This window comes from Pezoporus flaviventris, unplaced genomic scaffold (genome assembly GCF_033815535.1).
Source record: "Pezoporus flaviventris isolate CSIRO_AGI_PZ_B2104156 unplaced genomic scaffold, CSIRO_AGI_Pfla_v1 ptg000031l, whole genome shotgun sequence".
In the NCBI taxonomy this organism is placed as follows: Eukaryota; Metazoa; Chordata; class Aves; order Psittaciformes; family Psittacidae; genus Pezoporus; species Pezoporus flaviventris.
Genome location: NW_026892579.1, coordinates 36,504,912 through 36,521,101, shown reverse-complemented (window position 1 = coordinate 36,521,101; position 16,190 = coordinate 36,504,912). Strand labels below are relative to the sequence as shown.

Sequence of the window (16,190 nt, the reverse complement as noted above, 5' to 3'; positions counted from 1 at the left end):
GTTGTTCCTTCCTCTAGTTTATGGGCAATGTTATTTTTAATAAACTGGAAAAGTGCTTCATTTTATTAACTTTTTGAAAAATCACAGTGGTAGTGAACCTACATCTTACAGTTTTCATGAAGTTAGCCCTCAGGATGATTTTTGTTTACTCCAGGTTGAGGCTCTGATTTCTTTACACCCAGTTCTTTCTTTCGTTTAAACTTCAGCGCTTCACATACCAAATATAAAAGTTGCATTTCATTTGATCTTTGTCTCCTCCTTTCCCACTTCTCTACTTATCTGCTTGGAAAATGTTTTCTTCACTTGACAAAACAAGTACAATTCCTTCAGCTTCAAGAGGGACCAGACTGCATCTGTCTGCTAAGGCAAAAAATGTATTTAACAAGTACAGCTAGAACCCAGATAACTCAAATTAGTTACCCAGACAATCATTCCACTTGATCAATGATTCTCCACTCTGGTGGCCTCTCGTTTGCATCTGTGAAGACAGTCCAATTATATTCTTGAAGCAGTTCAGGATTTTAGCCCACATTTATTTTTTTTTTAATGAAATTTCCTGGTAAATGTGCATTAAACACTAGCTAGATATCCCTTTCAATTTTTTTCCCCACTAATTTTCCTTTTATTTTGGGACCAATTTCACCTTATTTTCCAAATCCACTGAATATGTGGCAAGGCATAGGTTGCAGTAATGTAACCACAGTCCTAAACAAGAAAGAAAATTCATTCCTTATGTTGTGTTCAACTCTAAACAGATGCAATCACCATATACTTTTATCTTGATTTGTGCATATATAATCTTTCTGCATACCTTCTAGATGACTGGGTTTCTGTTAGTCACTACTCTTCAGGGAAGTTGAGTAAGATGTAAGTGTACATATGGATGTTCATTTTTTCATAGAGTTTATACAGGTGCTATCACTTAAGCTCTGCATGCCTCCAATTCTAAAGTCTAACTGTAAAAAAAGCCTGATTAATGCAGGTTGAACTTCATGGCATAAAACCTAGTCAGTCACCCTTTCTACCTGTCAGTCCTACGGGTGCATAGTCTGTAGAAATATCTGCTGCATGGTCAGTGCCGTGCCATGCAAAGCAAAGCTGCATGACAGGTCCCAGCCATTCACTGCGCTATTTAGCACCCATGCCCAACAAAAGCGTGTTTCCAATATAAATGATGTATTATGATATTTTGCCAACCAGCAAAAAATTGAAACCTCAAATTTTAGCACATTTCTTACAGGAGGTTTGCGCAATCTGACCCTAGATCACTTTAATCTAACAGTTTAATTCATTCTTCATAGTATTTTATAAATTATAGCAGAGGTTGGCTTTCAAGGATGATGTACCAGTTCAGAATTTTATTTCTCAAATTACAGATTAAGCCCCACAGTAGAAACTGATTGAGAGCCAAGACACATTAAATCTCAAAAAGAAATGTTAATGATCAGGTGGCTGTTGATATCTTGTCTCTGTGGCAACAGGAGCTCAGAGCTCCTGATGATTCAGGAACTCAAAGGGAGCCAGGAGCTGGATATTGGTGCTTCTCACAACCCCACCAAGATGCTGTAGCTTCAAGCCCTGTGGCATTCAAAACCTGACAGAGATAAATGGTGGCTTAATACTTTTATACTGTATTACAGCAGTACCCCCAGTAGTGTAGAAAGCCTTATTCACTTTTTTATTATGGAAAGAATACTCAACTATGTTTATATCTTCTTTTGTATGATTTCTCATGTATATAAGAATAATGGCAGTAGCAATTGATATAACTGTGATTAATTTTGCTAGTTCTTTGCTGGAATGAATAAGCTGCAGAATTCCATGTTTCTGTAAAAGTAAGTGTAAGGTTTGTTAAAATATAAAAAATCAACCAAAGCAAGATTACACACTAATTCCACTTATAACAGAAAGTTTATGACAGACATCAACTATAAAGGCTTTAAACTTGATAGGAATATAAGTATTATCCTTATCAAAAGTACTAGCTAGCATGTTTCTCTTGGTCTTTTTTGGGTTTTGAGAAGTTTAAAGCATATTTTGCTTACTACTTAAAGCATATTTTGCTTACTACTTAAAGCACTGAAGTGGCTTTTTTTTATGTTTTTTTGTTTGCCAGTCATAGGGAGACAAATATATTCTCAAGATATCTGAGACAAATAAAATCATACCTACTCCTTTTTGTCTTCTGTCTCCTAACTCCCAGTCTTCTAGAAGACTCAAGTCACTCTCAGCCTTACTGGTATCTCAATTCAAGCTTTTTGGTTAACTTTACAGCTCCATGAGGTTCAGTTTTTTTCTGACTTTGCCCTGATTTTCATCTTACCTTCCTATATGCCCTCTTTTGGTTGCTCTTGACTTAGAGAAAACACAATTACCTTCAGGAGAAGTAAGGTAGTCAAGGAATTTCCATGCAGATTAGAAGCTTATCCAAAAAGTCCTAATTTACTTTTTAAATTGTTTAAGGTATTTTTAGATAATAAAGAACAGAGCTGGACAAAAAGGATACATATTACTATCTTCGTTTTATTTATTTCTGAAGAATTTAGTTCTGTAGCCCCATCATAGAAGGCCACCAAATTGGTCAGGCAGGATTTCCCCTTAGTGAAGCCATGCTGGCTGTCATCAAGCACCTTGTTGTTTTCCGTGTGCCTTAGCATGCCTTCCAGGAGAATCTGCTCCAAGATTTTGCCAGGCACAGAGGTGAGACTGACTGGTCTGTAGTTCCCTGGGTCATCCATTTTCCCTTCTTGAAAATGGGGGTTATATTTCCCTTTTTCCAGTCGTCAGGAACTTCACCTGACTGCCATGATTTCTCAAATATGATGGACAGTGCCTTAGCAACTTCATTCTCCAGCTATTCTTTTTATTCTTTTGCACTTTCAAGTGCACAGTTCTTGTTATCTGTTTAGAGTTTAAATGCCATACTTATAGGCTCTTTGAGGGATAATTTTATATTAAGGAATTCTGTAAGTTGTCATCAGTCAAAACTTTAAGAGAGTAAAGGGTTGCAGACCAAGATGAGAGTAAACTATCATAGCCCAATTCCCAGTGATGCTAACTTCTGAAAAAGAGAGGCCAAAATATGAGGGAATTCATTAAATCAATTAAAAGGATACAAAAATTAAGTCAATTAAAATATGCAGAAACTTTGCATATACTCTTATCTTCCGTTCCTTTCCCTGTGCAAAGATTTTTTTTTACCCTAATAGTGATCCACTCCTCCTTAATCTTCCTCAAGATTACACTTCAGGAAAAGTTTTTTAACATTACACAGAGAGTCCATAGCAGAGTTTGGAGCAGTAATCTGATATCCTACCACCTAGGTTACAGTGAAAAGCTACTAGATCATGCAATTGAGAACCATAGAATCAGAGAATAGTTAGGGTTGGAAAGAACCTTAAAATCATCTAGTTCCAACCCCCACTGGTATTGTTTCATTATGTGTCTTCTCAGTGACAGAGCTGTGTAAAATATTGAACATTAATTCATTTGCTGAGAAAAGGAAAGGGTTTTTCAGTTGTTTTTTTTTCTGGGAAGAGTTTCATTTTTTGGATAGCTGCACTTATAATAGCAGCCCAGGTTTTTCAGAGAGACATTTTCAATAATTAAACATTATAGTTAAATTAGAGCACTTTATTTAGTAGCCAGTCTTTACTTAATGTTTTTAATGACAGATACTGCATTTCCAAGAAACTTTTCCCACATTACAAAGATTATTTTATTATTAGCTTTGAATTTGATTTGCACAATTAAAAGTGGTAAAAAAGTCTGCCTTTGGATCTGAAGAGGAAACATAAATGTGACTGTATGCAATGAGAAGTATGTGACAATCCGTTTCAGTGGCTATAAACCTTAAATGTTGAAGCAATAGAGAATTTTTTTAGCAATTTTTTTTGCAGTAAAATTCCTTTCACTGCAAAAGCTTGCTCAGAATAAGACTATAATTTTCCATCATTAAATTTATTGAATTTGTATTTTCTTTTACCTGTAATAGTGCAACTACAGTAATGTCGAGATTTTGAAAAAGGGGATAGTTTGGTTATTAAAATTATTTATAAAATAGCCCAGTTATCAGTATTTTTATTATTTATGATTTTCACAATGAAATCTGCTAAGCCTGCATTTGCTATCAAACTGGTTTTATGATGCAACTAAAAAGCTTAATATTTTGGCAACATGGGAGATAACTGAGTCTACATCAATGAGTGTAACAAGTATACATTATAAGAGAGATATATCCCTCATCAAGGCAATGTCATTTTTATAGCAATGACTTTTCTTAGACTTCAACAAAAAACAACACACAGTTACAGCCTTTTTAAGAAACAATTTAGAAAAGGGCAGTTTGGCCAGCTCAATAGGTGATATTTACAAAGAGAAGCATAGTTTATAAGAGTTAATCATTTGGATGTGGAAGATAGCTCATGCCCCCTTCTCTCAGCATTCAGTTCCAACATTTGAATTTAAAAGGGTGGAAGTTAAGGGCAGGGACATATAAATTCAAAGGGGAATATTTTCACAATAACTGGTTTTAAAATAAAACTTTTTAGAAAGAGCACTGTGCCTGTAGAAAATTGGACTGTTGTTCCCAGGCTTATAGTTTCACTTTTATGTTAGCTGTCTATACAAAAAGAACTTGGAAGAAAGAATCAAAACCATGAAATCACTACTGGTAAGTCCTTTTTTTTAGACTAACGCACTCTTTCAGTGCTAGGCAGTGAAGATAAACTTGTCTCTGATACTGTTTTTATTACAGGTTTGGATTAAAGATTTATTTTCAATGACTTTTCAAAACTAACAGGCTCCTTACTGTTCACAGTTTATCGGGATGCCCCAGAGCTACTTCAGCAATGAAGAAAGCAAAGCTGTCTGGTGAACAAATGCTAACAATAAAGCAGCGGGCCAGTAATGGTAAATTTTTAATCATTACCTTTATTTAATCATTACTGCTTCTTTGTAAACTAAAGTTGTCTTTATTCTATTGGTTCTTTTTCCTACATGTGTAAATCTTCTTTGTATAAATAATGAATTTGCTTCCAGTAGAAGTAGGCTGTGGATATCTGAGCCAGCAGAGGAATGGTCAGGCTGGTCTGTTACATCTACATAAATCTAAAACACTAAAATATTTCCAATTATAACATACTGTTACAATTTTCTGATTCACATCTCATTCATTAAAGGTAGATAATTGGTGTTAATTGTTGCAGGATTCAGAAGAGAAAGAGGTTTCATTTCCAGAGTGTCAGGTCCCCGTGAGGTCCCCTTAATTCATTTGAAGCTCTTACTCTGTAACGTCTGATCTTGTGCCATTACATTTCCAATAGTCTGCAATCCTTTCTGGGAACCCTGAGTTGCAAGGAAGCTGATAAAAGTATCTTGGATAAAAATCCAAATCTAATAGTCAAACTGCAATAGAAGCAAAATGTAGATACTTCATTTCAAATAAATAATGCACAAAAGACTTGTCTGAGAGGTGCCTAAATCCTGAGTTTTCTTGGAAAACTTGATGCAGTCACTTAGTCTGTGACTGTGCATTGTCTTCTTAATTTCTGGTGTTGACTTTGAGAACCACAAAGCATTTCAACACAGGTGTTTCAGCCCACACTGCTAGCATGGCTGAGGGAAGCATTGACTGTCTTCAGTAGCTGGTAACCAGGGAGTGGAAAGTTTGGGTGTAATTTTCTCTGCAGCCTGGGAAGTATTGGAAACTGTATCTGCTATGCCCAGGAAGAATGCTTTAAGGAGTGGTACATGTAAATTTCAGGTACCTAGAGGGATACAGGGCATCCTTCCTATTAGAGTTAGGGACTGTAGGAAAAGGAAGGCAAGATTCACGCTAGAGTAAGAATAAGAGAGTGGGAACACCAATTTCTCTAGCTTTAGGGGTTCAGACTTTGACTTGGGAGAAAACAGGTCTATCTATCTCTTCCCAGGACTTTTTATTTTATGCTTTGTTATAGTAATTTAAAGGATAAATAAATAAAACCTTTACAGTTTATTCCTGCCTGAGTCCTTAAAAATGCAGGTACCTTTAAAATTCTGTTCTCTAAATGTCTGTTCCATAAAACCCCAGATATCACTTCAGTTTTTCAAATTATTCTCTAGATCATTATTTAATAATAACCTTCTGAACCATGAACTTACTAAAAACAAAAGGAGAATCACAATATACCCCAGCACCTCAACAAAATTTCACTGTGCTGGAAAAAAAAAAGTCTTCTGAAATAGTTACAAATTATTTTAATGACACTGTAATATTAAGAGACTAGCATGTCAAGATATTTTCTTTTCCTTAAGAAGATCTGTCTGTGGACACAGTCTTTCAAATAAGTTACATATGACAGTGGAGCAGAAGTTATTGCTACAGGTACATTTCTCATGATACGAAGTTAAATCAGTACATAGAAAGAAAAAAGTGTCTCTTATTGATCCGGTAAGCATTTTCAACACTCTCACTGGAAAATTAAGGCAATTTTTAAAAGAAAAGTAGTGGAAAATAAATTGGTTTAACTTCAAAATAAAAGTTTGAAGAACACTTCCTTTTCCTTTTTCCTTTAATACTTTTACTTAAAACAAAATTGTTGTCAAATATGGAAATAATTAATTCACTGAATTATGATCTGAAGCTCAATTATTTTAACACCCCTTTTATTTTTATATCACACAGGTATAGAAAACGATGAAGAAATTAAACAATTAGATGAAGAAATCAAAGAACTAAATGAATCCAACTCCCAGATGGAAGCTGATATGATTAAACTCAGAACTCAGGTAACAGTTTTATGAAGCCCTAAATTCACCTGCTTTTTCTACGTGATTGATTAAAAGAAATATAGGAAATATATTGTTCCTTTTTATGTTTCTTACATATTAAGATTTCTATCTGTGATTTGCCATTTATAAAGTGAGAAAACAATATCCATTTTTCAATTTCCACACCAGTTACAAGCATCGTGGTCAGCTTTGCATTTCCCCTTGATAAGGTTGTACCTTTCTAATAGCAGTTAAAATATGATATCATGGACATTAACATAAGCTACCAGATGAAGGAGTCCAGATGAACAACCTGACTTTTCCCACTTCTGTCTTACAGAGAAAATTTATGTAGGGAAGTGAATATCTGTTACATTTCACTTCATCATGTGCTATGCTATGCAGCCCTTGGTGACAGCAGTGGTTCCACACAGATCCAGTTTAATTCCTTTTAGTTTCCAAATAAAGGAAAGGTAAACCTAACAACAGACTATTATTTAAAACCTCATTATACAGCAGTCCTAAAACTGGATGGAAAAAACAAAGGAAGGACATGAATTTCATTCTTTCCCTGGCATTTTCCAGTGTCCAGCATAGCTTCTGGTGCTTTTTTTTTTCACATGATTTGAGAATAGACACCAACAGGGAGACTGATCACAGTTCTTGCCATTTATCAACCTTTAGTCCCATGGTCATAATCATCCAATTGATCTTGATGGAAAAAGGGTAAACCATTCTTTGCTGCTTGTGGAGAAGAGTGCCATGTCTGTTGTCCTCTTCTCTTGTATACTCATAAACAGAAGGCAGGATCAGCCTCTTCAGCTTGTTTTTTCTTTACTTCTTAACCTTAGCCAAATTGATACTGAAACCTCACTTCTATGTTATGCCTGTATTCAGGGTTCTTTTGTCATTATTCAACCTTTATAGGATTTGACTTACATTTTAGATATTTTTCTGGTGTGACCACATATAACTGTAGGGTAATAAGGACAAACTCTACACGAATGTAAAGCAAGAAGAATAATCAGTGGCAGGAAAATTACATTTATTTACATTGGAAGAATTTGGTTCTAAGTTTCAAATCTGGCAGGTTCAATCTGTCATGGTTTAAGCCCAGCTGGCAACCCAGAACCACACTCCTCTCTCTTCCTCCCCCCACTCCCGGAGGGATGGGGAGGAGAATCAAAAGAATGTAACTTCCATGGATTGAGATAAGAACAGCCCAGTAACTAAGGTATAACACAAACCACTGCTGCTACCACCAATAATAATAATGATAAGGGAAATAACAAGGGAAGAGAATCTAACTGCTCACCACCTGCCGACCGATACCCAGCCCGACCTGAGCAGTGATCTAGCCCTTCCGAGTAACTGCCTACAGTTTATATATTGGGCATGACGTGCTGTGGTATGGAATACCTCTTTGGTCAGTTTGGGTCAGGTGTCCTGTCTCTGCTTCCTCCTGGCTTCCCCTCCTCCCTGGCAGAGCATGAAACTCAAAAAGTCCTTGGTCAGAGTAAACATGACTTAGCAACAACTAGAAACATCGGTGTTATCAGTGTTGTTCCCAGGCTGAAAGTCAAAAACACAGCACTGCACCAGCTACTAAAAAGGAGAAAAATGACTGCTACTGCTGAACCCAGGACACAATCTGCCTCATGTTTTCTTTTTCTTAATACAACACTGTAGGTGTTTTTTCACATACAGACTGATTTAGCTGAGGTTTTAAAAAATGTAAAGCAGTGTGGCTGTTATGTGTGCATTAGATAAATGCTCCAGTAGTTAATAAATATCCTCATTTTTAATTTTTGTTTTGGCTAGATGAATTTTAAAAAAAGTATAAATAAAGTCACAATAACACTATCACAGGCATAAAATATGTATTTTATGAGTTCCCAAGATTTAGTTAGGAATGTCACATCAAGTTTTGATGTGTAATGAGTACAGAAGCCATACTTCAGTGTCTCAGTTCTAGCTGGGATCTACACGACCTGAGATCACAGCATATTTATGGTAAAAAAAGCCTCAGCTGATTATTTTGCGATCAAGTAGAAAGGATGCTTTTCACACCTTGGTGCAGCAGTTTTAGAAAAAGGGTAGAATGACTGGCAGTGACACATCCTGTCATTAAGATAATTAATAGGAATCTAGAAAATAGCACTACAAGAGACCTCGACATGTTATTTTGTCCATCAGTCTCCCTTTCCTACTTCCCAGCTCTTCCTAAGCCACTCCTGACAAGTGCTTGTCTAACCTGTTTCTTACTTACTTCACCAGAGATTCCACAGTTCCTGGGCAGTCAGGTCTAATACCTATTCTTACCTAACTAGCTACTGACGCCTAGCAGAAAATCCTACCTGAGTCAAACTTAACAGGAGCTCAGAGGCCTCAGATTTGAATTCATACACACTCCTGAAGATAAGCAATTTACATTTCCAGCATGTAGAGAGTTACAGCATAGTCATTATCAATCTATTGAGAGGATCAAAGTCAACAGTCCACTATATTTACAACAGTAGAATTATATTGAACAAAACAAAATGTTTGCTGATAAACCTTTAGAAAATCTTTGTGCAACCTAGATTTCATTAAGACTTCACAGACAAGGAGTACACAATGGGAAGATAGTAGTTCTGTGAACACCAGAAGTAGCAACAGTCTTGCTTCATACGGATTTGCGTCCCGTATGATTCTAAGTGCCAGCAAAAGTTTTTCCTACAATAGGAACTTCCCCTCTATGTAGAATCTTTTATGTTTAAGTCATGCTGCAGTCTTTTCCTTAGTGGAAGCATTCATAATACTCTCGTTTATTCAGCTGCCTTTTACCTTAAGAAAGTATTTTTCATCTAAGACTTTAGTAAATTTGTTCAAAAGTATGGGAGGGGCAGAAACACATAAAGGTTAGCAGGAGAAAGAAGAATCTGCAGATAACTGTGTGTCTCATGCAAGCAACAGGTTATCCTGTTTTCAGAAGAGATACAAGTGAACATTCATTAGTTTCAGGGTAAAACGTTGGGAGGGAAATTTCAGCCTTTAAGCAAGTGAACACAATAATTAAGTGTGCCAGTTACCTTAATGTACTTACAGATGAGTACTAAATGCAACTGTGAGAAACACTGGTCAGCTGCCACAGTATTTGCATATAGGTAGCATCTCACTTGAAAAAACAACAAACAACCGAGTATAAAAGATCTATTCAAGTAGCAGCAGTCAGCTACCTCAAAAATCTACAGAATGTCAGCTCCTACTCATGGTAGTGAGGCAGCAGCACTATATGCCATGCTGAACTGGGCCTTCATCAACATCAGACTCTTCACTTGGGACTGTAATATAATAAACAGTTTTTTAGGGTAAAAATTAGAGCATGACTGCCTCTAACAAGTACCTGTGAAAGATGTTTTGCATTCGCATGCAGCATTTGTCTCCAACATAAAAAAGCTGAGAGCAAAACAAGAGAGGACGATGTGTTTCCAGTTTCAAAGCTGAAGTATTTTGCCTGCTAATATATGTTGTGGAAATACCTCAGAATCAATTAATTTTGACAAAACCAAGCCCCTGCAATACTTAACAGCTTGGATTAACTGCAATACAAACACTTGTAGTTAAAGTAAGAGATACTTGAAGATCTTTTCATGTAGCCACATCACTTGTCAAAGTTACTCCTATCAAATGGGCTGTATTTCCATAAGCAACTGGAACTTTCATTTAACCAGAATAAAACTTAAGAGATCTAAGTACCTGATTTTGCCAACAGTTTCCTAAAAATCTACTCATCCATGGTCAAGTTAATATTCACTTAAGAACCTTTTCTCCTTCTGCCTGCTACTACCACACAAACCTGCAGCCTTCCCATCAGCATTTAAATTGTATCAATTCTTCCCAGAGTTGCCAGTGCAGAAATGGATAAAACTCATTTTGAGAATTCAGAAACTTGTGTTCTTTGGCATTTTTTCCCCTTCTCTGATATTTTCTTTTTTGCCCTGTCATCAATGTATACTTCAGCCTACACGCATAAAAGCACACTGTACACTTCTTTTTAGAGGTTAATGTTTGTCATCCACTGTGGAAAGAAAGCACAGGTCTACAGAGGAAAGCATAGACACGAGTAAGCTCTGCATGTCCTCTTGACAAGCCAATGGTCATCTGAAGTCATTATAGCTTCATTAGCACAGTGCTCTGCACAAGCTGGGGTAAATTGCCTCTCAGCAATGATTTTTAGCTCATGAAGGTCATCATGCAAGGTCAGAGCTAACTTGAGTCTGGTCATATGGGAACACCGGCAGAGCATACAGGCAGAGCATACTCTCATCTGTCTTCACCCATACGTGTAGTTGTGCCCGAGAGACCCACCTTCCTGGCTGTTGTGCAGATTTTCTTCAGTTCCTTCAGTTTTTCAACTCATTGCATGTATTAGGAAACTTTCTGAATTTGTACGTACATTGCAATAACATGCAACTGTTCAGCTTTCAAAAGCAGCCCTGTGAACTTGCATAGATTCAAATTATACTTAAAAGAGCTAAACACTGGCAGCAAGGAGCTGTGCATGCTTAACTAACTTTATACACGTATACAGATATATATATATATATGTCAATCAGAAAATATAAGAAATGCATGACTTACTGCAGAATGTGCGTAAGGTAGGGTCCTAGGAGTAGAAGTGTTTAACCAAATGGGTGAACTTGCAGAACTAAGGTCTTTCTTAATGTCTTTCAACTCAAGAAGAAAAGTTCTAAAGCAGTGGAATCGAATCCAAGTTCATTCATTATTACCAATATTAAAAAGACAAGCTGTTAAATTCATACAACACGCAGTAAGAATAAGAAGCCCTTAACAATGATAAGAATTGCAGACTCTAGCAAAATCTTTTTTATCGTGAATGAATAGTCCTTTTTCTCCTTTCCCTGGTATTTCTGTTATCTCTTCCTTCAAAAAGCACATGCTTTATGACAGTTTGCCTTATATTACATTGTGCACAAATTTGTCCATTTTAGATTACCACAATGGAGAGCAACCTGAAGACGATAGAAGAGGAGAACAAAGTAATTGAACAGCAAAATGAGTCTCTTCTTCATGAACTGGCCAATTTAAGCCAGTCTTTAATTCATAGTCTAGCTAATATCCAGCTGCCACATATGGTAAGTGATTGAGAGCACAAGTTAAGGAATTTGGCGATCCTCAGTTCACTTCATACAATAGATGTCTTTTTTTATGTTTATGTTTCATCAACCAGTTGGATATTTGTGGTAACAACACTGAAACCATAAAGATACATTTAACTGCTAACAAAGACATGGAGGGCCTGTTCCAGTGTATCCTGTAAAATTAAGTAAGAACCAAATAGGCATTTTAAATATTACTAAAAAATGGTGGCAATTTGCCTTGATAATATGTTATGCTTAAATGAATTTACACTTAAGAAAATAAAAGTTGTATATGAACTACTATTTAATATCTCGTAGGAACCAATCAATGAACAAAATTTTGATGCTTACGTGACCACTTTGACGGACATGTATACAAATCAAGATCGTTATCAGAGTCCAGAAAATAAAGCCCTACTGGAAAATATAAAGCAGGCTGTGAGAGGAATTCAGGTCTGAACAGCTGCTATAGTGGTGAAAGTCTTGCTTAAAAAAAGGATGCCTCTTGTTTTTTGCTGCTGTAATTTACCAGAAAGTGTTATATATTTATTTCTGTTTGAAACAGTGTTATGCTTACAAGACTTCATAATGATTTTATGTCTTGCTTTAAAGATAGTAACTGCAGAATAGTTTTTTGAATACATTCACATTTTGTACGTTTTCATATAAGCTGACATAGTGTGATACGCCATGTAATGTTTATAGCTGCTAATGTATGCACATTTTTGGGGTATATATATTTCTGAAGAGGTAAGCTGATCAAAATAAATAGAGTGTAAATTCTTTTTAATGCTTTAGTGATTAAATGTTTTAGTATTTTGAACTGAAATGGACAAAAAAAAACCAGCTTTGAATGACAATGTTGCGGTCTGCAGCCACTTTTTAAACACTATCATTTTGCCTCATGTTGGAGGATTTTATGGGATTTAAGAAATACATTTTGTGTGCATATTGTTTCATAGCAAGAATTGGTTGCAAAAATGCTTTATTTTTGAACAATGCTTGAAAATATTATGTGACTTTTGGTTTGAAGGATGGTGTGTGGTGGGGGCAATAAAATAAGGTTTTTTGAATTCCAAGAAAATGGCATGGATTAGATGTAAGATACAAAATGGGTAATTTATTGTAAGACAACATCAAGCCATGGAAACTTGACAGAAGATTCAAAGCAGCTTAAACAGCACTTTTTAATTAACTTCTAAGCATTACATGGTATGAATATGGGAACATCCATTATGAAAAGAACTATATCAGAGGTGGACAACGTGAAGATTTCAGCTTTTGTTTTCAAATAAACTTTGGAGCCAACATTCCCTTATCTCTACTGGACTGCTAGTGCCCCTCTGAACTATCTGTTATAGCAATGTAGTTCATCTTTCAGAAATTCTGTGTTTTCAATTCAAGATGGAGGACAATATTTTAAAATTAATATTGCCTTTTCACATCTTTAATTTTGGGATAAACACAAATGATCTGTGTCTCTTAAGAGTTACTGAACTGCATTCGTTGCTGTCTATAGTAGGAATGCAGTTCAGTAAAGATCTTTCTTTTTGCTTTGTCAAGCATTTGATCCCGTTTTTAACATTTTAACATTTATGTTTTGCTTTTTGTTGAACAATCATTACTGCAGCATTCACATATGCTTTGTATTTGTTCTACTATTACCTATTGCAAAAATGAATGCAATCAAATTTTTAATGTAACTAAATATACTTCAGCACTTTTTTTGCTTTAAACTGGATCATTTTAAGATAAAACTTATTTGTACCTTCAAGATTTGATTGTTTTCTTCAAAATGACTGCACTATATGTATGCATAAGACCACTTTTTATTACTACATTTTTTCTTTTTAAGTAGTAAATTTGGTGATGTGTTGTGTTTTACAGTTGTTGAATTTATTTAAATTTGATAGCATATCTTTTCCTTCCATGTCTTGATGTTATGCAGAAAGTACAAAAGTACTTTAAAATTTTGTTATGAAAAAGATGGGTTTTGTAAAAAATAAAATATTTTTAGCAGAACAGGACTTACAGGGTCATTGTCCCCACAATGTGCCAGTTGACTATTTGCACTTACCTTGCCCTATATATCCATACGGAGGTGTGCAATTTCTTGTGTCATTAGCCTTGTGACACTAAACCTGAACAAATTATAGTGGAAGCCATTATGGCCAATCCAGTAATATTGCTAAGGGAGACTACAGGGATCTCACAACAAATATTCTGATACAATACTCAACCTCGGTATATATATATATGTATAAATATATGTATATCCCAGCGGCACTTTATACTATTCACTGTACAAAAGCTTACAGTTTTCCACGAGGACTTTAATAACTAGCTGGGAAAAGATTATGTAATTACTTTGGGGCTCTGCAGTATCTTATCTGTACAGTGCCCTTTTTCTGTTGTGCTATTAGTTGTAGCTGCCATGCTCAGAATTGCCTTTTTGAGAGCTGAAGCAAGGTGCTTGTCGTTCACCTTCTGCCATATATATTGTACTTTTGCCCTAGCCTCCTTTTAGGGCTTTCATTGTTCATAATGGCATATGCATTTTTCCACTGCATTGTGTCTGCAGCTTCTTTGCCAATATAGTAATGCTTTCAGTAGAGTAATAGATAGTATCAGTTTTGGATTCTTATTGTTATCACCTATGTACAATGGAAAGGGATTTTAAGCACAAATCTGCTGCTCATCTAATGTTGGTACATAATATCAAATCAAAAGTTATCTGTGACTATTATATAGGGATCACAAAAGTGTCACATATTAGAATGCTGACCTTTCATATGAAATTATTGTGAGTCATCAGAGTTTATTTATTATAACTTATTGTTCATATTCATTTCTAAGTTAATTTAAGTAATCATTTATTAAGACAGAATTTTGTATAAACTATTTATTGTGCTCTCTGTGGAACTGAAGTTTGATTTATTTTTGTACTACACGGCATGGATTTGTTGACATTTTAATTTTGCTATAAATGTGTGGAATCACAAGTTGCTGTGATAATTCATTTTTAAATTGTGAACTTTGTACAAATTTTGTCATGCTGGATGTTAACACATCTTACTCTAAATAAATAAAAAAATGTGTTGCCACATTTGTAGCACAGTGGTTCTATGATCACCTTCAACATTTTCACTTTATCTCATGCACTCCATTACAACAATTCAGAGACCTTTTTTAACAAGAAGCCTAAGCTGTTGGTTCCTTGAATTCTCCCCACAGGATGTATGGCTGCCTTTCAAACTACGCACTTTCCACTCTACACAAATGCTTAAGCACAAGAAGTTTGTTCCAACATCTCAGAACTTCCTAGAAAGAAATGTGCCTGAATAGTGTAACTGAAGAATGGTGTGCAATACATTTAAAATTAAATAAATTGATAATTGGGTTCCTAGACTCAAAACCAGAAAATGAACCTCAGTTAGAAACCTTCTCCCTTTCCTATAGCCTGCACTAAGGCCTCAAGGCATTTAAGAACCAGTCAGATGAAGAAACAAATTACAACAGTCAGTTAACACTTCTGGTCTCCACTGCCTGTGACAGGAACATCAGCACATGCTGTCACATGCAATACTGACCCTGATCTGCACCACACCATAACCCATGTTACCCCTGCAATGACTTAATAACTGGTTTAGCCTTCATTATCACTGTTAAATCACATCTAATTAAAAACATCTTCCTGGAAAACAAATACTGGGAATTGGCAATTAATTGATTTATAAGCATAATTATGGCTTTACCATATGCTTGGGTTCCTGTATTGAGTATATATTATGTTCAGCATTATGCAGTCGTATCAGTAATTTATTCTGTGCATTACCTCTGCTGGCCATTCTTCCTCACTGCATTTCTTAGAAATCGTCCTAAATGACCAAGACATAAGAGGCCACACAAATTCTACACTCTCTGCCCCTAGCAAAGGCTAGTCGACTCCTGGGGGAATTGGGAAGATACAGAGGGTCCATGACAATTTGCACAACAGAATGCAAAACAGACAGGCAGGTGAAGCAGTGCAGTCAGCTAAGGGCATCCCAGCAAGAAAGAGTAATATGTTTATGACCGTGTGTAAACACAGGGTGATATATATATATAATCATAGAATGGTTAGGGCTGGAGATGACCTTAAAATAACCTAGTTCCTTCTCCCCTGCAATCATCTAGTTCCTTCCCTACTGCCTTGGGCAGGGACATCTCACACTAGACCACGTAGCCAAAGGCTCTGTCCAACCTGGCCCTGAAAACTGCCAGAGATGGAGCAGCCACAACTTCCTTGGGCAA

The 16,190-nt window shown here is 35.9% G+C and overlaps 1 protein-coding gene across 17 annotated transcripts in view; it reads left to right on the top strand.

The window, feature by feature from the left end:
• MYT1L (myelin transcription factor 1 like) overlaps window positions 1–15,001 on the top strand; it is a 308,892-nt gene extending 293,891 nt beyond the window's left edge. For 13 of the 17 annotated variants that reach the window (XM_061460728.1, XM_061460729.1, XM_061460732.1 and 10 more), the window contains 4 exons: window positions 4,820–4,911; window positions 6,668–6,777; window positions 11,748–11,891; window positions 12,216–15,001. In XM_061460728.1, coding sequence (XP_061316712.1) covers window positions 4,820–4,911; window positions 6,668–6,777; window positions 11,748–11,891; window positions 12,216–12,356 — 487 coding nt within the window. In that variant the 3' untranslated portion in view covers window positions 12,357–15,001. The remainder of the gene's footprint in view (window positions 1–4,819; window positions 4,912–6,667; window positions 6,778–11,747; window positions 11,892–12,215) is intronic. The other 4 variants (XM_061460737.1, XM_061460735.1, XM_061460740.1 and 1 more) reach the window with 1 other exon arrangement.
• Window positions 15,002–16,190: the final 1,189 nt, after the last annotated feature.